At 39.4% G+C, this 23,362-nt stretch overlaps 2 protein-coding genes across 2 annotated transcripts; one reads left to right on the plus strand and one right to left on the minus strand.

The window, feature by feature from the left end:
- Positions 1–678: 678 nt before the first annotated feature.
- On the minus strand, positions 679–3,100 carry MOCS3 (molybdenum cofactor synthesis 3). The gene has a single exon (XM_044262824.1). The coding sequence runs from the start codon at positions 2,995–2,997 to the stop codon at positions 1,621–1,623; it is 1,377 nt and encodes a 458-aa protein (XP_044118759.1). The 5' UTR covers positions 2,998–3,100; the 3' UTR covers positions 679–1,620.
- Positions 3,101–3,311: 211 nt separating this feature from the next.
- On the plus strand, positions 3,312–22,551 carry DPM1 (dolichyl-phosphate mannosyltransferase subunit 1, catalytic). Its single transcript, XM_044262825.1, has 9 exons — positions 3,312–3,482; positions 6,067–6,166; positions 11,142–11,175; positions 12,713–12,789; positions 12,875–12,900; positions 15,185–15,280; positions 17,716–17,784; positions 19,592–19,706; positions 20,607–22,551. Exons 1-9 carry the CDS (start codon positions 3,322–3,324, stop codon positions 20,709–20,711), a joined length of 783 nt encoding a protein of 260 aa, XP_044118760.1. The 5' UTR covers positions 3,312–3,321; the 3' UTR covers positions 20,712–22,551.
- The last annotated feature ends 811 nt before the right edge of the window (positions 22,552–23,362 follow it).

A 23,362-nucleotide genomic window follows, 5' to 3' on the forward strand; every position in this document is an offset into this window, starting at 1 on the left:
ATAATACCACTCTTTTATGATTTAAAAAAAAAAAAAAGGAGTCTCTATCTGAGGTTACAAACCGAGGAAATCTGACCTGCAAGGGTTTTGTGTAGTCCACAAGCTGCTGAACTTAAAAAAATTGTAGCCAAAGATACAAAGATTTCACATTTACATCTGTGATTTCTGAGGATTATAGACCTGGACGCAACAATCAGCTGGATTGGGCAGAGGCCCTCTTGACAGGGTAGGCATTCTTCAACTTGCCACGGGTATCGACCAAATCTTTGCTTTTCATTTTGTATAGAAATTACGCAAACCTGCCATTTCATGAAAACGTTGTCTAATCGATAAACATAAAAACACCTACATTTTGTACTACTAAAAAATATGGGAGTAAAATAGATTAAGTCAAAATAGAAGAGGCAAACTGAAGGGGAGAAATGGGGAGTGGTTTGGTGGGTGTCAAGTTTCAGCCATGCAGGACCGGGGATTCTGGAATCTGTTGTACACCATGTGCATGTGGTTGACAATACCGTATTGTACACTTGGGAGTTACTGAGAGGGGAAATTGTGTGTGTGTGTGTGTGTTGCCACCAAAGAGAATCAATGTAATCCACTGCATTAACCAAAGAGATAAAAGTAGCACATGATAATGCAAAAGCATTCATCAAATGAATTCAACGAAAACTTAGCAAATTATAAAAGGAAGGAAATTTTCTTTAATCTGATAAAAGGTAAAAGCTACAGTAAAGCAGCAACAAGTCATATTGGTCAAATAGTCAGTTTTTCACCTGAGATTGTGAAAGAAATAACAATGCTCACTATGCCACTTTAATTCAATGTTGTATTTGGTGTACTTGGCCAGTAAAGCAAGGAAAAAAAATAATAATAACAGATTGGGTAAGGAATAAAGCGCAGGAGAGGGCAGAAGTTTGGGACCTGGGCTTGAAGATTCCAAAGCAAGCCAAACCACAGTACACAGTGTGTACAAAACTGCAAGAATTTTTTTAAATCAGCAATTTATAAGAGAAACTGACAGACTACAAAGGTGGTTTCCTTTATCTTACTAAATATCTCACTTTGATATTAATTCAAATATTCAACAGAATGACCCTTTCCCAGATAATTAAAATAATTTACATTTTAAACATTTCTGTGGAACATATTCTATCATTTGAAATTGAAGATCCAAACAATGTCTTGGCAAACAATAAACTGACCTCAAGTATATCATCTGTGATCAATTCAGGGAGACTAAGTTTACTACAGCTTTCCAAGCATTAACATAGACAATTTAAAATATTTTTTGATTGGGGGAGGTGGGAAAAAAGCAGAACAGAAGAAATGATCAGTCAAAACACAGAATCCTGTCACTTAACACTGTAATTCCCATGTTCAAGGTATCTTCCAAGTGCTGGAAACACAAGACAGTTCTCAGAAACAGTATTACAACCCATTAATAAGAAGAGCATCCAATGCATTACAACAAAAAAGCCCCTTACAAAAAGGGGTCCAATGTAGTCAGTTTGGGGACAATCCCAGTCTCTCCCATACATTCCTGGAAAAACCGCAAATAAATGTATCTTTTGGGTACCATGGTAGTCCACATCTGCCTCAGGTCAGGATCTCCCATCCACCTCAGTACTGTGGAAATGTTCCATCGATTTTGGCAGCCCAGGCCATCAGGCCCCCGACAACATCCTGAATGGTTGAAGATTCTAACTCCTGAACCGCCGTCAAGGACTGCAGGACCTTCACGGCTTTCTGGGAGTCATTGCCCAGTTTGCAAATCACATAAACTGGGAAAGCCGCCCCTTCCTGTGTGCCCTGCTTCCCTTCCCGGATTGCTTCTCCTAGGAGTTCTAAGCTCTCTGCATCCCTCCGTTCCAAATGTTTCAAAGGGATGTGTAAGGCATGAGGCAAACGACAGATGTCCACCTCCACTTGAGGCCTGACGTCCAGCAACAGGTGGGGGGAGCCTGAATCCAGAAGGCGCTTATAGTCGGTGACCGAAACTCGCTCCTCTGGGCTCAGCAAGTGCAGAGAGCGGCACTTCTCAGTGGCGGAGGAGCCACAGAAGGCTTCATAGTCCCGCAGGTCTGCCACAGTGGGCCGCTCGCCGCAAGCTGCACAATCAGGCCTGCGGCTCCGAAGCCGAATACAACGAAACTGTCCTCGGAGGGCATCAAAGATCAACAAGCTGCGACTGTAAGACGGACCCAGACCTGCTACGATCTTCAACACTTCCAATGCCTGCAAACAGCCCAGGACCCCGGTTACGACACCGAGCACCCCGCCATCCGCGCAGCTGGTCACCGTCTCCGCTGGAGGTGGTTGGGGGAATACGCAGCGATAGCAAGGCCCGCCGTCATAGTGGTACACTGTGATTTGGCCTTCAAAGCGCAGGGCGCTGGCCGACACGAGAGGTCGGCCGGCTAGCACACACGCGTCATTAACCAGGTAGCGAGTGGGCACGTTGTCAGAGCAGTCGGCCACCACGTCATAGCGGCGGATTAAGTCCAGCGCGGTGGCTGCCGTAAGCGCCTGAGCGTAGGGCACGCACTCCACCGCAGAATTGAGGCGGCGCAGCGAGGCGGCGGCCGAGAAGACCTTGGCTTGCCCGGCCAAGGCCTCGCCATGCAGCACCTGGCGGGCCAAATTGCTCACTTCCACTACGTCGTAGTCCACAAGGCCAAGGCGGCCCACGCCGGCCGCCGCCAGGTACTGCGCCAGCGGGCAGCCGAGCCCACCGCAGCCCACGATGAGCACGGACGCGGTGGCCAAGCGCAGCTGTCCGTGCACGCCCAGCTCAGGCAGCACTAGCTGCCGGCTATAACGCAAAATCTCATCTCGAGACAGGGCGGCCTTCGGCGGCAGGGGCGACACCGGCGGCAGCCGCTCTGGCTCCTGCTCCGCCAAAAGAGCCGACGCCAGCCTCTGCTTCAAAGAACTCAGCTCTTCCTCACGCCGGGCAACTTCAGCCTCCAAGGCGAGCACCTCCTCCCTGGACCCCATAGCGCCACTCTCGGAAGTTGTCTTAAAAGGCGTTTCCTTTTCCGGCTTAGCGTCCCCTAGCGACTGGAAGAAACTAACAAATTTTTACGGAGCATGGGAAAAAGTGATAAGTAGACATACACTTCCTGGAGAAACCCTCATACCCAACTTTAAGGAGTCATAGTTGCTGGATATTTCTAGGCACCACGAAGATAGCCTTAAGAGAACTAGAACCCAACCACAGAGCCTGTCCCCCCCCCTTCCCGAATTTGGTACGGTCCGACCCGTCCCTTTCTCGAGGCGCGTTGACGTCATTCCGTTTCCGGCGTCTCGCGCAGTTCCGCCATGGCCTCCGAGGAAGCGAGCGCTAGTCCTCGTAGGTCTCGGCGGGAGTCGGAGGGGCGCGCCCGGGGACAGGACAAGTATTCCGTGCTTTTGCCCACCTACAACGAGCGTGAGAACCTACCGCTCATCGTATGGCTGCTGGTGAAAAGCTTCTCCGAGAGGTAGCGTGTCCGGCCGCCCTCCCTGAGGAATGAGATGAGCTGGCTTCGCCGGCCTGGGTGTCGGCGGTTGGCTGCGCGCGGCGGCCCTGCGTCGCCTTCCTTGGGCTCTTGAGGGAAGACTTGGGGAGAGGGCCACCCTTGGAGAAAGCAGAAGCGGATATTTCTGGGATTCTCTCCGTGTCTTGGGTTTTCATTCCTGCCCTTGGGTTTTGTGAGACATTCTCTTAATTGTACACCCCCACCACCTCTTCCCCCCCCTTCCCCCCGCCCACGGCTGTCTTTTTTTTTTTTTTTTTTTTTTTTAAAGTAGGGTTGGGCTCTCTTTCACTTGGAGCGAGGTTGAAAGCTTGACCTCACTCCTACTTCTAGATGGTCAGGATGCGGCAGGAGCCGGGAGTCTAAATGAGCACGCTCACTCCCGCCCCCGTGCTGAGGGCTTATGTAAGCATGAGGTTTGATCTCTGTGGGTTAGAGAGCTGCTGCTGGGCCGGGCAACTTCGTTGGTCACTGGTGGATGTTTGATGTGATTGTTAGAAACTAGGGCTTTTCGAGTTTTGAGTTTGGAAGTGTTACACAATATTTTTTTAAGATTTCGGGATATCTTGGTGTTAGTACGAAGTTACTTGTTTTAGGGTTATACCAATGGGATCGTGTATAGATCTCTGAAGATCTTTCCAGATCAACACATACCAACTTAGAAAATTATCTTTTTTAATTCGATAATATTCCATATGACTCTTATAATTTAACGAGCCGTGTCAACCCAGTGAACGCAGATTATTTCTGGAGCTTTTTTTCGTTTTTCTTTTTTGACTTTCGCTTTACAGATGAAAACAGAGTTTGTTCACCCCATGTTTTGCACGATTTAGAAGAGTGCTGGACGCACAGTGAATGCTCCTTTGGAAGAATGTTACAACAGACACGCTCGTACTTTACTAGTGTGCTGGGGATAAAGTCTTTAGGGTGGAATTGCTGGGTCAACAGATGTGCTTAAAATTGACAGTTAATACCACAATGCTGGGGGGTGGCAGGATAAACATATATATAGTACCACCTTGGGACTGACATTATCGCGAGTGCTTGTTTCCCGACCAACAAGCCAACCCCGGGTTTTATTAAACTTAAATTTTTTGGAAATGCTAATTGGTGAAAAACATTGCTGTTCTGACTGTAATTCTTTGACTGTCATAGCTATCATCATGTGTGTGGCTCCTCACATTTTTTTTAAAAATTTATTTCTTTTTCCTCTTTTATTTAGTTATCTTATTTTGGTTTCTGTAAGCACTTTCCCCATGAGAGAAATTGTCATATGGTCGATCTTGTTTAGTTTGTCTTCTGAGTCTCATATATTTTTTTGCTTTAATCCAAGGGATGTTTCAAGAAGGGAACAACGATTTTCTCTGCAGGTGTAGTTGAATTAAAGGCAGCTTAGCTGGATTCCTTTAAACTACCTTACCCTCAGGTGTTCTGGGCACATTGAAGTGAGAGAAAGTATAATTTGCTAATGAGTAACTTCATTTGTTTTTGAAGTATATCTTTCTCAGCGTATTAGCTAGAATCAACATCTTACATATTTTGGCTTGTAAAGCAGTTGCCAAAATTAAAGCACTGTGGGAAGCTGAAGTCTATTATTTCCTCTTAACAGATAGGCTGAGTTTAGCTTTCTTCCTAGTTTGCCGGGGCTGACTTTTTTAAGCCTTTTACAATGGAATGTGTTTTTCCTTATATGTGTTTTTAATATAGGCAAAGAAGAAACAGTGTTGTAGGGAAGTTTTGCTGTGCTTTCCTTTACTTTCCAATTAAGTTTCCCCAAAAATTTATTAAAAAAAAAAAATCTCAAATGAGGTGGGGGAAAACATAGTGATAACATGTACAACCAAGTATTGTGTTGGCTTATTTTTACACTAGAGCAGTAACATGAAATTAATGGAGAGCCAATAGATAGATGTTCACTTTGAAGCACATTGAAATCTTTTATGTAATTATTCGTGATTTATGTATTTAATAGTGTGAAGTAATGGGTACAACCCTTTGAAATAGTGGTGTAAGAGATTATTTTGCCATTTTAAAGAGAGTTTTTTAATGGATAGAATGAACTCATATTTGTTCCTTATGTCATTTAAACCTATTTGGAATTAAATTTAAAAGAATATTCACTCAGCAACTCAGTCAACCTAAGATATCTTTTAAATGTACTTTTGAAATATTTTTTGTAACCAAGTTTTGATATTAAGGTCCTACAATTCCATTTCCAAAGTTGGTAAGTAAAATTTCATGATATCCTATCATATAGAATATAGAATTGCTGTGATTTTTTTTTAATTGAAGAGTACATTTTCTGTGTGAGAATTTTTTTTTAACATCTCAGGACTTTATTATAGCATTTTTCGGCAACATGCTGAGTTTGTAGGTGAAGTACTAAATGACATTTATTTTATTTGGTAATTGAGGTTTCCTTTAATGATTGATGTGACAATAAATTTCCACTTGTGTGGTGAGGGATTAGTAATTTTAAATTTTTTTTTTTTATTTTGAGAATACTGTTTCCAAACAATACAGACTTTCATTTTGTTTTTTATTTTAGTGGAATCAATTACGAAATTATAATCATAGATGATGGAAGCCCAGATGGAACAAGGGACATTGCTGAACAGTTGGAGAAGATCTATGGGTCAGACAAGATTGTAAGTCATGTGAACATTTTTCTGTCATATCACTGATGTTTGTTTAGGGAAAAGAATGAGAAACGACAGTGCTTAAATTCAGTCAATTTTTCTAGAAACTGAAATGATTAAAAGCATCTTACACACTTGATATTCAGATGCATTTTCACTGTGCTTGAGGTTATACATGCCTTGGATACGTTGGATCAGTAGTAATTGTACAGCAGGGGGTACCTGGGTGACTCAGTTGGTTAAGCCTTTGGCTCAGGTCATGATCCCAGGGTCCTGGGATCGAGCTCTGCATCAGCCTCCTTGCTCAATGGAAGCCTGCTTGTCCCTCTTCCTCTGCCTGCTGCTCCCCTTGCTTATGCACTCTCTCTCTCTCTCTCAAATAAATAAGATCTTAAAAAAAGAAAAGTAGTTGTTAAAAAGTTAATAGTTGGCCTTTGGATAAACTCTGTTTTTACAACTTACCCTGCAGATAAGTTCTCTTGAAGGGCAAAATTAAAGCATGCTCCTGAATTGACAAGGAATATTATGGAACTAGATTGCAATTAGTAATGTATGTTTTGATCTTTCGGCTTCCTTTTTTGCAAGTATAAAAGCTTATAGTTGGGTGGGCGATTGTTTTCATGGAAATTTGGCATCTTTTTCTTTTTCAGAGCACTTAGCATCTTTTGTTTTACCTGTAAAGCCGTCTTATGGGAGGAGATTGACTTGGAGTCTTACATTTTAGATTTTCCCACTGTACTTTGAAGGGTGTTGTTTTTCTACTGGAGTAACTTAGATGTAGAATTCATTTTATAATGGCTTTATAATTTTTATTTTTGATCACTGGTTTATTTTTATAATGGTTTATTTTGTAAATGTTTGAAAATACTTGAGAGCTCAACTTTAGATAAATCTTGGGCCAAAAGCATGCAGTTAAATCCAGATTTAATTAGAAAACACATTCAAGGGGCGCCTGGGTGGCTCAGTGGGTTAAAGCCTCTGCCTTTGGCTCAGTTCCTGATCCCAGGGTCCTGGGATCGAGCCCCGCATCGGGCTCTCTGCTCGGTAGATAGCCTGCTTCCCTCTCTCTCTGCCTGCTTCTCTGCCTACTTGTGATCTCTTGTCTGTCAAATAAATAAATAAAATCTCAAAAAAAAAAAAAAAACCACATTCTAGGCATTGGATATTTTTTAATATGTATAGACAAGAATTTCTCAGTCTTGGCACCATTAACATTTGGGACCTAGTAATTCTTTGCAGTGGGGGGTTGGGGTTGGTTGGTGCAGGGGTGGGGGCAGTGTCCTGTATGTTAGAGGACATTAAGCATCATCCGTGGAGTCTTACCACTAGATGCCATTTGCAGCCCCTCTCCCCATGGTGACAACCAAAAATGTCTCTGGGTATCATCAAATGAGACCTTGTGGGCAAAATTGTCCTCATCTCCCAAAAGAGAACCATCAATATAGACATAAACAAAAAAAGTCTCTTGGAGAAGCTTTATTGATATTTGCATTTTAAGAAAAGGTAATTAAGCATTAGGAAAAAAAAAATTTTTACCAGGCACACACATTCTTCATTAATCCTGATAATGAAATAATTTCTATTCAGTTGGAGTAGATGGTGGTCAATAGAAGAGATTAAGGGACGTGTTATTCTTACACGCATGGTAAGTGTTTTCTGTGCTAGTAATTCCTTCCATATCACACATGGGCAACTCAAATGTCTGTCACACCTCCAGTTCTCTAAATATCTTGTGATACACAGGAGGAGATTAAAAATTGACAGATTTCCAACCTCCTAGCAGTGACTTCTGATGATGTCAGGTTCATTTTTTTTGGCCAGCAGCTCCCCACTTTTTCTTATAGAGGTGAGCCAAGGCACTGAATCACATTTGTTACTGTATAGACTACTCTGAGTTATGTGTTGTTATTTAATCTGGGAATATCAACCTGACAATATTTTGAATACTTTTGTCATAGAACTTGATTCAACCTTGAGGTATAATTGATTGATATTAGAATAAGTCTATTGACCTTTTCAAATTCTAAAACTACTTGGCCCTCAAGAAGTTCCATTTTTCCCACCAACCCAATAAAATTCAAAATAATGAGGAAAAAAATTATATTCACTGTTATGATTTTCCTATATTACCTGGGAAGTTCCCTGTTCCTTCATTTGTTTATGACCTTTAAATCATTTAAAATAGAAAATTGCCCGTCTCCCCAACCCAGACAATATCAGGCCATGCCTTGGATAGCGCTTACTTGCTTTGAAGTGATATGTGTGGTTTGTTGGGATAGAAGATGGAGACAAATTATTACTGAAGTTATTTTACAATATCTGGAAATATTCACAGATGCTTTGTTTGCTAGTCTTTCAAAGTGGCTGAAATGAATGTTTCCAAAAAATAAAGGAAGTTTTTTTTCTTTAAACTCTGAGGAAACGAGAGTTTAAGGCACTTTCCAAGGTTACACAGCTAACAGCGGAGGTGGGGCTGAAGAACAATTGGAGGCACGGACCCTGAGCTTTTAACTATGCTTATAGGGCAGAGGGATAGGAGATGGGGCTTCAGCCTTTCCATGTTGAGTGCTTCTGTTACGTTTGATGTATGCCGTCTGTTTCAGCCTCCAACTAGAGCTTAGTTTAAGTCACCTATGTTATTTCATAGGTTAGTCTTTTTACAGATTGTTCTTTTAATAAAATGTAATGCATGTTCATTACTTTAAAAGAACATGTAATATAACTGTAGGATTGAAAGGTTTGACTACTTTAAGAATATCATTTATCCCTAAGTACCAAAATATTACCTCTAACAAAAAGATCAGTACCCTGGGGCACCTGGGTGGCTCAGTTGGTTAAGCATCTGCCTTCAGCTCCGTTATGACCCCAGGGACCTGGGATTGAGCCCTGTCTCTCGCTCCCTGCTCAGTAGGGAGCCTGCTTTTCCCCCTCCCTCTGTTGCTCCCCCTGCTTGTACATTCTTTCTCTCTCTCTAATAAATAAAATCTTTAAAAAAAAAAAAAAAAAAAGATCAGTACCCTAATCAAATGTACGAAAACATAATTCTCAGGACTCCTGGGTGGCTCAGTTGGTTAAGCATCTGCTTTCAGCTCGGGTCATAGCCTCAGCTGAGGTCCTGGGATAGATCTCACATTGGGCTCCCCACTCGGAGGAGATCTGCTTCTCTCCCCGCCCTCCCGCTGCCACTTGTGTTTTCTCTTGTTCTTTCTCAAATAGATAAAATCTCTTACAAAAACATAAATTCACAACTGTAAATGGCCAAAAATAAAATGGGAAAAAAACGAGAGAGCCTTGCATTTCAGTGAAAAAGTTGCTGATAAAACTGACGTTGCCTTTATGGTCCCCCTCCAAGTTCCTTTTCTAGGGGACACCCCAGTCTGGCAGCTTGGTGTGGCTTGCTTCAGACCTTTGTGCCTGCCCGTGTATGTGTCTATATTTGTCAAACTAGGCAATGTGGCGTTCTTTGTGTTTCCACATAAATGCAATCTCCCTGTATCATTCTGTTGATTTTTAACTGTAGCCAAGAGATCTTTTATTGCTAAATTATCTCATTCTTTTAACTGTCCCATAGTACTTTATCATGCAGCATGGTTTATATTTTATAAAAACTTCAGAAAAAAAGATTTTTCCAACTGAAACATAGGATTCTAGAAAATCTAAGGTGAACTTTAAAGGATTTGTTTTTTAGAGCAGATACCAGGTCAGTATTTTGTCAGTAATCATCAGTGACAAAAATAAAACCTGATATATCTTATTTGATTTTGTCCAGTGAATTATAATTAGTATACATGTTTGATTAAATGTCTAGTTTTCTTCTATATAAGAGCTCATGGAGTATTTTATCTTTGTTCCTCCCCAAGACCTACAGCGGTTCACATGAAGTTTAACAAAAAGTCTATCCTGGTTGAATTAAACTGAAAATACTTTAAGAGATTTACACTGGAAAATGTAGAAGGGGTGTAGATAGGCTTGGTAGTGAGTCCATGTGAGCCCCATACCTCAGAAACTTAGAATCAAACTCTTGGCATTCTACTTTCTTCAGAAATTTCCAGACAAATAAAAAAAGCTGAACCTGAAGTCAAGGTTTATATATGAAAGGGAAAAAAAGGATAGAAAGACTAAATGATCGACGAAAAGTAAGAGAAAAAAAAATTTTATCGTTAGGCCTGTAACCCTAAAATCATATCATTGGGCCAGTAGAGAATGTAATGAGGTCTTCAAGCATAAAGTCAGGATAAGTTGATGGAGTGATATCAGCATTTAAAATCAGACAAGGAATCCAGATAAGAAGCATGCATACCTTTTCAGCCACTGTGATTCAACTTTTGGGATGCTAAACAGAAATGACAGGACCCCTACAAAAGGATATATGTACAAGTATCTTTATTGTAGCAATATTTGTAATGGCACATACCTGCAACTGACCTGAATGCCTTAACTAATGTATGACCATATATTGTCTGACTTGTAACCATAAGCCTGTATTATTTTTGTGACTGAAAAAAATAAAAAGCAGGGGGGGTGGGGGTGGATCGAGAACATAAATAAATAATAAAGTCACAAAAGGGATTGAGAAAACAGATAAAGTATTTGAGAAAACAAATACATGAAGGTATAGGATAAGAGTTAAATCCTCAGTTTTCTTAGGAGAAGGAATCAACAGCTGTTGTTCAAAATTATAAAGTAATAGACATAACATTGTTTACCTACTGTTTTCTGGTGAATAGCACCAGGAAAAAAAAAATGCTTAAAATTTGACCTGCAGAGTTGGGTTTAAAAGAATATTGTTTTTCCAACTTACTAAGCTATTTGATTTGTTGCTAAACACTTTTTTTACCATGGCAAAAAAAATGTTAAACATACTCTGCTTTAAGGTCTAATAAATGCAGCTATATTTTTGTTAAAAGAAGTAGACACCTAAAAAAGAATTTTTATTAGATTATTTTTAGTATTTGTGTTAAAATGCTGTTTCTTATTCTTGCAGCTTCTAAGACCACGGGAGAAAAAGTTGGGCCTGGGTAAGTAGAACCTCTCGACCCTCATACTTGCTTTTCTCTTTGGTAAGCTTACCCAGTGTGTATTTTCCAAATTTGGAAGAAGGCCAAAATACAGTGACCTCTGATGGTTTTTAATGATCTTAATGATGCGTATATGGTTTAACTTGAGTTGCATGTATCAGTCAGGGTCCACTTGGGAAAACAGAAACCACTGTCAACCTTTCAGTGTAGGGAATTTAATACTAAGAATCTGGTTACACAGGTAAGGAACGCTGAGAGGCCAAATGGAATGGAACAGTGAGGCCACTCAGCTGGTAATGGCAAGAGGTTGCTGCCACCCCTAGAATGGAGCAACAGTGGGAGCAGATGGTGTTTTTGGAGCCTAGGAACCCAGGCTATTTAGAAGGGGCTGGAAGGATGAAGTAGGGGATACGTGGCAGGAGCTAGAGCCACAGAGGATACCCAGTCAGTGCTGGGAGGCAGAGTAGGAAGGGGGACACAGAGTTTTCCTTTTCTCTCTCCTGGAAACGATCCCTCCTGCCTCCCGAAGCTATCTGACCACCAGTTGAGGAGAGTACGTGGGAACTGTAGTTCCATGCAATGTAGAACAGGTAGAGCAGGGCCAGAGAAGGGATCTGAGGGTAAATGTTTTGGACCAGCATGCTGTATTAGCTATAAATCTTTGAACATTTCTTTATAAGTAGTAAAAAGTAACTATTTTTTAAAAAGAAAACTTTTCTAGTCTTTAAAATCTTAGATGAACTTAATCATTCTGAAATGAGTATCTCAGTACCTTTATTTCTGGGCTAGTTATAGTTGCTTAGTTTAAGAAGTAGTATAATTTTACTGAAAAATTGGGAGAGCATGGAGGAAGCACAGTTCTTAAAAATTTGAGTATTTGTTGCTGTCTTGAAGACCATTTCTCTGACATCATCAAGTGTCCTGAGTATCTGAACCCAGAGGTTCTTTGAGAATGAAATAATGGAAACTGCCACAAAAGCAATCAGGAATTCCCTACGTGTCCGTGGAAATCGAAAAAGCTGTGATCTTCACTCTTTAGCAAAAGAAGTTAGACGAGTTCACCATTGCTAATAAGATACTGTGGGGGGTTGGAACTAGGGAATGTGGGACTCCCCCAAATCCCCACTTACCCTTACCTGTCAGGTCCCTGGGGACTTTCAGGCATGAAGGGAGCTAAGTAATTGTTGGCTGTGTCTTTGACCCCAAATACCAGATCCCTCTAGTGTACTCAGCTTACAGTGGAGACTACACTCGGGATAGCTTTTGTGGAAATGGGCCAGGAGTGATGGGAAGAGCAGAAGCAGGGAAGCACTTTTAGGTGGAGAGCTGAGCTTCAGAAGATGGTGCCTGGGACTAAGGTGAAGTGGCAGATGAAAGAACGGAATGGAGAGATGTTTTTGACTGAGAATAAATAGGATTTAATTATAGTTTAGTATCACCTTTAAGGGACTGATGTATGCTTTTCAGGTGCTTAATTTCACATGTATATGTAAGCATTTCTGATGGCTTTCTTTAGTGGATATATTTTCATTTTCAGGAACTGCATATATTCATGGAATGAAACACGCCACAGGAAACTACATCATTATTATGGATGCTGATCTCTCACACCATGTAAGTGGTATGTTTCTTTCTTTGGCTATTCGTGTTAGTCTAAGCCTATTTTACTGACTTAATGTTTATTTTTTCTAAATTTCAGCCAAAATTTATTCCTGAATTCATTAGGTAGGTATTTTTTAATATTTGAAAGAATTGTGATTCAAATCATTTATCTTACTTTAATATTTGACTTATTTTCATTTTTTACTAATTAAAAATGCACACGCTATGTTAAGTTTGCTGTCAGAAATGAAACCAACATACAAATCTGAGCCTCATGGCTATAGATTCGTGGCTAGATGATGTATTTTAGGGACTCTAAATTCTCCCAGACCACAGGAAAAGATGGAAGGTGACTTCCATGTTAATGGAATTAAGCCCTACATCATAAGGGTAAAACACCATGAACAAGTAGGGTTTATTCCAAGAATGCCAGAATGGTTCATCATCAGGAAATCATCCACATAATTTATCATGTTAGCAAAGAAAGCAGCATGATTAAGTCTGTAGTTGCTTAAAGGTATTTGATAAAATGTACTAGCCACATCTAATAAAACTTGAAAACAGAAATAAAAAGAAACCATTTAAACTTGATAAAGACAATCCAGTCCTAAGACAGACATCTTACAAAATGGTGAAATGCTGAATCATTAATAAACGCATTGAGGCAGGCATGCCAGCTGTCATTATATGTGGACATTTTAAGTGATGTAAGAACAAGAATTTAGTATGAAAAGTAAGGATACAAAGTATTTATTTGCAGGCAGTATGGTTGTATTCTTAGAAAATCTAAGGGCACCTGATGGCTCAGTCGTTAAGTGTGTGCCTTCAGCTCAGGTCATGATCCCAGCGTCCTGGGATCGAGTCCCTTATCAGGCTCCTTACTCAGCATGGAGTCTGCTTCTCCCTCTCCCTCTGCCCCTCCCCTTGCTGATGCTTACTCTTGCTTGTGTGCACGCTCTCGCTCTCTCTCTCTGTCAAATAAATTAATAAACCCTTAAAAAAAAAGAATCCAAGACAACATGAAACTTCTCAGAATAAGAATTTGGAAACTGTTTTCAGTGTAAGCTAAATATACTAAAACAGAATTAGATAATGTTACTCTCCTGTTTCGATTACTTCAGTGAGTTCTCATTAAAGAGAAACTTTAAAAAGAAACTTTTCCTTGCCCCTCAAACAGCTACGTGATCTGGCCCCTGCGTCCCTTTCTGAGCTCCTCTTGTGCCCCTCCTCTCCACCCCCTCTGCGGCAGGCATGCTCCTTCCATTTCTGTGTCACACGGAGCACTGTGTTCTTTGCCTAAAATGCTCTTTCCCTGTTCCTTAATAGCTAGCTCTTCTTATCCTTTGATCTCTGCATAAGGTCGCCTCAGAGATATCTTTCTGCTTATATATCTAATTCCCAAGAGCCCCTTTGACCTGAGAAGGAAATGGAACCAAGGGAATAGAAAAATGGGTGAAAGCTAGAAACAAGCCCTATGTAGAAGAAACACCAATGGCTGTGAAGCCTGAGGGAAGATACCCTGGGATGTTGGCAGGGAAACATGAAGTGAAATAATTATGGCAGTATTTTATTACCCATTATTTTGTCCTAATTACAAACTTAAATAGAGCAACACATCTAGCACGGATAAGATGGTGGGAAGTGGACACACCCAAATACTGCTGGAGAAGTGTGAGTTGCTACAACCTTCTTGGAAAGTAGTTTCTGGTGATAACTGTTCAAAATACTTGTAAGCTTTGTTTTAGCAATTCTCTTATATTCCACTTTGGGTTGTATAAGCACTAGGATGTAAGTTTATAAGAACGTTGTCACACTGTTCATTGTGGTTGTGGTGTTGGGGGTTGGGAGACCCACCATGAAAACAACCATACAAGTATATGGGTCCAGTGTCCCATGGGAAATTTTTGCAGCTATTAGAAAAAATGGGGAAATTCTCTGTTGACCTCCAGGGATGGCCATGATTCCATTATATATATCATTAACTGACAAAAGGCAAGTTGCAGAATATACTTTTTTGGTTTCTAATTTTGTTAAAGCAACCAAAATCCCTGGGGCTTTGTCTGTATTTTTCTGCAAAGAGAACGGTCTGAAGGGTTACCAGGCTGTTGTAACACTGTTTACTTAGTAATAGGGCCAAGAACAGAATGGAGGGGGATTACATTTTAGGATGGTTTCACATGGTACCATCAGCAAGTACTACTATTTTTTAGTTTTAGAAATTAATAAAGGAAAAATATCAGGTCTGAAAATCTTACATTGAAAGATTTTTCAGTAGTATAGTTCATCTGTTTTCTTGGCAGTTTTTCCTACGCAAATCTTAAAAGCTTATTTTGTGTAGCTCGTGAAAATAAATATTGAATGTTCAATAGCTTTTTCTAATTGACAGCTAATGTATTTATTTCTTCAGGAAGCAGAAGGAGGGTAATTTTGACATTGTCTCTGGAACTCGCTACAAAGGAAATGGAGGTGTATACGGCTGGGATTTGAAAAGAAAAATAATCAGGTATAGACACGCGCTGCAGTTTCTCTAGTCTTTATTGTACCTACTAGGAGTGTGTTTGTGGCAGGTATTTGGATTACTCCCCATGCTGCCTTGGGATTTCTGGGATCGGATTGTTAACTTCCAATATATACTCCCAGATAGCTCCTTGTGTCCCAATTTTCCTATGATTAAAGTATTTAATTTTGAATATTTGTCACTAAGGAAAAATCAGCATAAGCTTTTGAACCTTTGTTAGAAATGGTCTAATTCAGCAAAATTGATTCTGTACCTTCACCTTTAAGTGAACTATTCACTTATTTTGGGATTGAGTAGTCTTGTGTACACACACACACACACACACACACACAAAAGAGAGAGGGTCCATAATCAAAGGATAGGGAAGGAGTATCTTACTTCTTGATTGGAAGACTCACAAAGAATTTCTGACCTTATTTAATCTCTTTCACCTTTTTGTGGTGGTTGAGAAGATGAAATCTATAAGGGATCTATGTAGCTTCCTGCTTAATATATGATAGCATACCCCTACAGATGTAAAGGTATGCCTTTACTAATATTTACTAATATTAGTGTTTTTTATGACCCTTTTCATTCCTACTGAAGATTTGTTAAGTTAATCACAGTTCTGCCTCTTAACTGCGGAACCTTGGGAAAGTCATTTAAGACCTGTAAGAACCTCAATGTTCGGTGAAATGAAGGGATTGGATAAAACAGTGGTTTTTAATCCTGCCAAATACTGGAATCACATGGAGAGAAAATCGTACACTACTCTTCCCTGTCATTTTCCCTTTCTCGTGTGCGCGCACACACTGTAGACCGTGCAAATGGATCTCCACGGGTGGGGCAGAACCATCAGTATTTTTCACAGGCTCTCCAGAGGATTCTATTGTGCAGCCAGTGTTGAGAACAACGAGTGAGTAATCTCTCAGGCCCTCTGAATTTGGTCATCACAGCTCCCACTTTAAAATTAAGGAGTCCCAAGTTGTATTGAGGTGTGTTTGTCATTAGTTGTTAATGTCTGCACTGACTGAAATACATACTCCTGAGAAAGATTATGTAATCACTTGCCCATGGACTCATTTGTATGAACTAGAATTTTAATCCAAGCCCATCTGACTCTTACTACATTTTAATTTAAAAACCCCAATTTAGAGATACATTCACTGATTTGAGGTACAGATGTGTATGTATACATACACATATATACATACATACACACTCACTTTCCTTTGATTAAACCCATTCTGAGAGGTAAACTATGTCCTAGAATTTTGTTATTGGGAAAATGTTTTTGTAAGCTATTATCCCAGCTATAGCCCTAACCATGTTATCTGTGTAAAAATAATCTTTCCTAGGGAGGGCCTTGGTAGTTACCTTGGCTTTGGAGAGAAACTGCCTCAGAAAACTTTTTTTTTCCTCAGTCGGAGCTCACTAAAATAGCTGTAATACAAAAGTCACTTTTTTCCAAGGGCACTTCAGATCTTTTTGAAATGGTAATCATTGGTATTAGTAATAGCTTGAAACTGATACTTAGTTTTGTTTGAAGCACATACCTTGTCATTGTTAGGGCCAGGATGTCTCTGCTAAAATTTATTTGTTAAAATACTTTACCCTCAAATTGTTGGTATTTGGAGGTGGGGCCTTTGGGAGGTAATTAAATTTAGTGACCATGGGGCACTCATAGTGGAATTAGTGCCCTTTCCAAAAGAGACCAGAGGGCTTGGCTTTTGTTGCCCTCTTCTTCTGTGAGAGCACACAGCAGGAAGGCAGCCCTCTGTACCAAGAAGGGGGTTCTCACCAGGAACCATGTCTGCTGCACCTTGATCTTGGGCTTCCCAGCCTTCAGAACTGGGAGAAATAAATTCATTTAAGCCACGCAGTCTGTGGTATTTAGTTATAGCGGCCCAAGTAGAAAGAAAACAGTTTCAAAATGAACATTATGTTCAATTTCCAGAGATTGCCAAAAACCAAAACTCTTGCCTACTTGCATACCTTCTTTTTAAAAAAAGTGCCATTATTATGCAGACTGACCTGTTGCCTGATTGAAACCCATGATCCCTTGTGCTTATTAGAATCTGAAAAGGAAACTCCAAATCCCTGATTCCTTTTGCTTTCTGAGAAATGGTCATAATTCTAAATGAGGACTGGTAGCAAATATGCAAATTGAATTAAAAATCCATTATCTTTCTTACCATAAAGTTTAGAAGAATGATTGTTTTATAGGTCCTAAGTGTCACATTCAGAGAATAAAAGTCCCCATTTCCTCAAAAATGAGAATATCACATCCTTTACTAACTAAAATTTCTATAAAATTGACGTGTTGATAAAACAGTGTTGCATTTCTGAAATTAGTATAATGGTTTTAGCACTCTGACCCTGGTTGTGTTTCTCTTGTTTAGAAAATACATAAGGAAAATCTAATTGTTTTATTTAAACAGCCGCGGGGCCAATTTTATAACTCAGATTTTGCTCAGACCAGGAGCATCGGATTTAACAGGAAGTTTCAGGTATAGTGAAAACTGTAATTTTATATTTTCTGTTATTAACAACTTCTTATCTGAATTTCTTAGTATACAGTGACTTATTTTTAAGAAATGCTTTTAATTTCTACCACATTTTTGTGCCAGAGCATACAAAGATAGAGTGAAATTCCTTAAAAGTTGTTAATGAGGGACGCCTGTGTGGTTCAGTCGATTAAGCCACTACCTTAGGCTCAGGTCATGATCCTGGGGTCCTGGAATTGAGTCTACCTTGGGCTCCTTGCTCAGTGGGGAACCTGCTTTTCCCTCTGCCTCTGGCTGCCACTCTGCCTGCTTATGCTCTCTCTCTGATAAATAAATAAGTAAAATCTTTAAGAAATTGCTAATGAAGCCTGAGCATCTTCTTCTTCTTCTTCTTTTTTTTTTTTTTTTTTTTTAAGATTTTATTTATTTATTTGACAGAGTTCACAAGTAGGCGGAGAGGCCGGCAGAGAGGTGGGGGGGAAGCAGGCTCCCCACTGAGAAGAGAGCCCAATGCGGGGCTTGATCCCAGGACCCTGGGATCATGACCTGAGCCGAAGGCAGAGGCTTTAACCCACTGAGCCACCCAGGCGCCCTGAGGCCTGAGCATCTTCTTAAGGGAAATGTACTTTCTAAGGAGCATCAAAGGTAGGGCTTAGGTTAGTGTGCTTGTTAATATTCACATTGGTGCTCAGCCCCTAGTGGGGGCCTTAGGGAGCCATGGTGGCTGCTTAATCCACTTCTTATTCAGAACATTGCTATCATTGGTGATAGGCTCCAAAGAACAGCACTTCTTCCAGCAACATTCGGCAATTCACATGAATATTGTTGCTCTGTCCACCGAAAAACTTAAAATAGTTAATGGTTAGGGTGTTTGCAGTTACCTTGCTCTCTGTATTTTTAATTTAAAAAAAATTATCATTTAATTAGAACAAAGCCTTCTTCCAGGTTGGGGGAAGGGTAATTTTTGTTTGTTTTGGTGGGTGATATTTTTAATTTTAGTCTTGCTATAGAAGATGAACTGTATTGTATGACCATGTATTACTTGGCATTTGCTTTTTTCCATTAAATAATTAATTCTTTGGTCCTTTGTCAGAATTGACACACAAAGTTAAGACAGGAATCTAGGCATTGCAGGATTGAGGCAATCCTGGTAGGATACAGCTATCACCAATTGAGGTCACAGTTAGAGACCTGCAGTGGGCAGATGCACAGGCCAAATGTGGAGCACATCAGATTCACAAAGTAAGAGACAGGAGCTGAGAAGTCCTCTGGATGAACCCAGTCACTTTCTTCAGGAGCTCCCTGTTAAGTCCCCTAAGGGCACTGTGTTTATCTCAGGGAATTTATTTAGTACATCTTGGGAAATAGAAGCTGCTCAGACATTTATGAGGAAACACTTGTTAATTACTGGGTTTGCTCTTGTCATCTACTTGTCGTCGTCTGTCAACTCTATTGTTGGAATATTTGGAATGGCTTCTCTTCATTCAACTTTAAAATTTAAAAGCTTAAAATGGTGGTTCTACTTCAGATGACTCACTTTATCCTATTTTTATAATCTGTGGTAGTATGGTAAGGAAATAATTCCCTAAAAGATACTAAGAATTCATTTTCAAAATTATTCTCAATTATTTACCAAAGATTGTATGACCATTCCGCTCAGGACAAGTGTATCCTAATCATAAGCTGTGACAGTTTTTCTGCATGCAAAGAGCTATTGAAAAGTTGTAGGTTTTATAAATACCAGTGGACTTTCATAAAGGATACATGTAGCAAGTGTATTTATGTTCATATGTATTTTACTTTCTCACAGGTTATACCGAAAAGAAGTTCTACAGAAGTTAATAGAAAAATGTGTTTCTAAAGGCTATGTGTTCCAGATGGAGATGATTGTTCGGGCAAGACAGTTGAATTATACTATTGGCGAGGTAGGCAAACTGCTGGTAAATAGATTGCCGTATCCCTTGTAAGGAAACAGTAGGTTTAGACTATCATAAAAAGTAGGTTTAGACTATCATAAAAAGTTTAACTTGCCCAACTACTAAATACTAGTTGTTTGGAACGTCCTTGCACTAAAGGGTAAAAATTCACTTTCGAATTAACTACGTTGACCCCACCAGGATTTAAAACATTAATAGAAGGCATCATTCCCTTTTAAAGAATTAAAAGTTACTGGTAGGTTCTGCATCTTGCCCTTTCTTCTGACCACTCAGCACTGGGGGATGAGTGTGTTTGCTCCTTTTCCTCTTTCCATAGCCAAGAACCACTCTAATGATGAATCCGTTTGCCATTTTCCATGAAGAGGACAGGAGTTAATGGGGGCGGGAGGTGGTCAGTAATATATACAGCTAGCTGTTGAGCTCTTAGGAAAGGCTCTCCTCCTTTAACACTAATGTTCCTACTCATAGCAAGAAAATAATTAGAATGCCATGTCCCCATGAGAGTGTCAAGATTTTTAATTTAACACTAAAACATAGTAACATAAATTGAATGGACTACTGAAAAAATGTAGTGAAAGTCTTTTACTTTGAAGTATAAATTTTTTTCTTGAAATTCTGGTTGAAACAGGTCAACAGCTTAATATTCAGGATCATTGCTTTTCAGATGGTTTTAGATTTGGTTTATTTGACCTTTTTTTAGGTAACGAAATGTTTAAAGATTTGGATGTACAGTTGCTATAACAGCTTAACTATATATAACACATAACTTCTGAACTTACTTGAAGGGCTATCATAAGACAGAGCGTGTTTGTACTGCATTGGTGTATGCTTGCTAACTTCCTTTTTAATATTTTTGAAGACTGACTTAATGTGTGTTTTTTTAACCAGGTTCCAATATCATTTGTGGATCGTGTTTACGGTGAATCCAAGTTGGGAGGAAATGAAATAGTCTCTTTCTTGAAAGGATTATTGACCCTCTTTGCTACTACATAAAAGAAAGTTACTCATTATACTTATCATGTTGATTTCATTTAAACATAAAAGAAGCCTGGTTGCTGATTTTTATAAAATGTACTCTTAGAGCATAAATCATAAGGTAAGGTAAATTTCATACAAATCTTTTTTCTGAGGAAACTCCATTTTGTATGTCAAATGCAATTAGAAAAATGAGCAGTGTTCTCAATTTTCATTTTGATTTTTCTATATTAAGACTTGTAAATAAATGTACATGGTTATTTTTTTCTTCAGGAAATATTGCTGCTTTCATTAGAGTATGTGCAGAATTTTGTACATGGGGAAGATTTTGAAGTATATAAAAAACTGGACTCATAGCTCTTTGTAATAGGTGTCAGAAGCAAGAAAAATGTTAATTATATTCATGAAATATATATGGCTATTTCTGTATTGATGAATAAGTAGACACCTCTGCCCCTTCTTCAAAAATGTATCTCAGATTTCTTAAACTGGATAAAATATGTTTAGGTCATGAATTTAGAGTTGGGCTGTTTGTAGCTCTTGAAGTGATGAAGCATTTCATCTGTCACAGCAAGTCTATTTAACATACTGTGAATTGGAAACTTGACATCTCTTGATTGCATAGCTACTATTTTTTCTATCCTGAGCAATAACTTCTATCAGTAAGAAAAAAATACTGATGACATTAAGGCATCAGTATTTTGATGACTTCGAGACTTCTTTGCTATAGTAATTTTTAAACCTCTTGCTAAGCTGTAAGTGTTCTGCTGGTTAAAATGCTCCTTAAGTTCAAGCTGTTCATGAAAGCCAGCACAAATGTTCTGTTTACCTACCTTCTCTAACCTAAGTGTTTAAAAAAAAAAAGATAAATTTCTGACTGTAGCATAGCTTATGGAACTCATAGTACCTTTTAAATTTGGGGGAAGGCATACTTTGAGCAAATAAGCTTAAGATCAAGTTGATTGTCCTTTGCAAGTAAAAGGAAGAGACCCCTCTTAAGTTACTTAATAAGCATATTTATTGAACAGTATTCTTAATTACATTTTCCTGGCTTAATTTGGATGCTAAAGAAATTTAAAATCGGCTTTTTCCCTTGCATTTCTAACAGATCCTACCAGAAATTGATACCAGACTATAAAACTTTGGTGTCTTTTGAACATTACCTACTCCCATAGTTGAATCCATAGGACACATTCCAATAAGGACCTCTACTATTCTGTTTCCCTTTTACAGAGCTGTGTAGCCAGCTGGCACACCAGGGACCCACCTTCCTGGGGGAAATGACTTCTTTCATCATTAATAGTAACTAGAAAATTCATCACTGTTTGATGTAGAATTACCTAACATAATAGAAATATAATACCCTTTTTTGGTTGTTGAGTGTTTAGATTCTCTTCTTCTTCATCTAAACCCAAAGTTTTTATTGTCGAGTATGTGGAGCAGAGATTAAGTAAGTACCTCAGAGAACTCACTATAAGTATTGCCTTCTCAAATCCCAGGAGAGTAGATAGCTATCTTTTGCCTTTTTAATCTTTTTGATTCTTAATTCCAGTCACAACACTGTCACTACTGGAATTGATAGTAGAGAAAGCATTTGAACAGTGAAACTTTCATCATGTAGCAGTTATTTAGAAAAGAATCTGAACTATTTAGATGGTATTTTTTTAGTAAATCTGATGATTTAAGCACTAAAAATCTTAAAACATTTATTTGTGAACCTAGCATCTCTCTTTAATTTTTAAATTAGGTCAAGGATGAAATCCAGATGTTTTCCCTTTGTATTTACTTGTATTACCACTCTATGAAATCTAAGTATATCTAAGGACAACTGAACTTGTGATAAATTTTGCTTATTTCATAGTTGCTTTTGCCTGTCTTCTGTAATATGTAATTAGATTCTTCATCTTTGTTTCTCTAAATCAAATGCTTTGGTGCCACTACCACCACCACCACCCCCTTTTTTTTTTAACTTCTCCAGTTGTTGTTTCCCCTTGAAATACTGATTTGGCTTTCAGAAATTAATGAAATTCTGTGTTGGATGAAATGGCTTGTTTAAACCTGCTAACTGAAGTCTTCACTGAGCTATATGTAACCACAACTAGTACTACTTTCAATTACATCCGAATCTTTGGGGATGTTAAGTATGATTTGAAACTATTTTAACTTGAAATTTAGAGAAACAGCCAAAGATCAGTGTATTTACAGAGCACACACTTTAAGAAAACAGGCTTGGTTAATCCTTCCTGATGGTGTTCATGACTTTTCAGTATGGTTAGCTAATGACACACTCTGAGATGCACTCTCCTCCAAAAGGTGGATTCAGAAACGAGGTAATGTGTTGGTTGGGATTGACCTAAGTTTGCACAGACTGTCCATGTGCTATCTTGTGCTGTCCAGATTGTGGGACCACTGGAAGTGTCCCTGGGACCACAGTTGAAGTGTAGTCTTTGAGCATCTTGTGGAGGCCCATCAGCAACATCATTTCTCATCCTTCGGCTTCACAAGTCCGGTGGCCCCACACGCTAGGGTTCCCATTTGTTTTCTTCAGGCCAAAGAGAAGAGCCCATCACCAACCTGGAAGACTGTCAGCCCCTGTGCACTAAGTAACCCGCCCCACCGGGAAGGAACCAGGGCTCCATGAGCTCGTGGCTTATCTCCAGTCGGTGTGT

This window comes from Neovison vison, chromosome 8 (genome assembly GCF_020171115.1).
Source record: "Neovison vison isolate M4711 chromosome 8, ASM_NN_V1, whole genome shotgun sequence".
Classification (NCBI taxonomy): Eukaryota; Metazoa; Chordata; class Mammalia; order Carnivora; family Mustelidae; genus Neogale; species Neogale vison.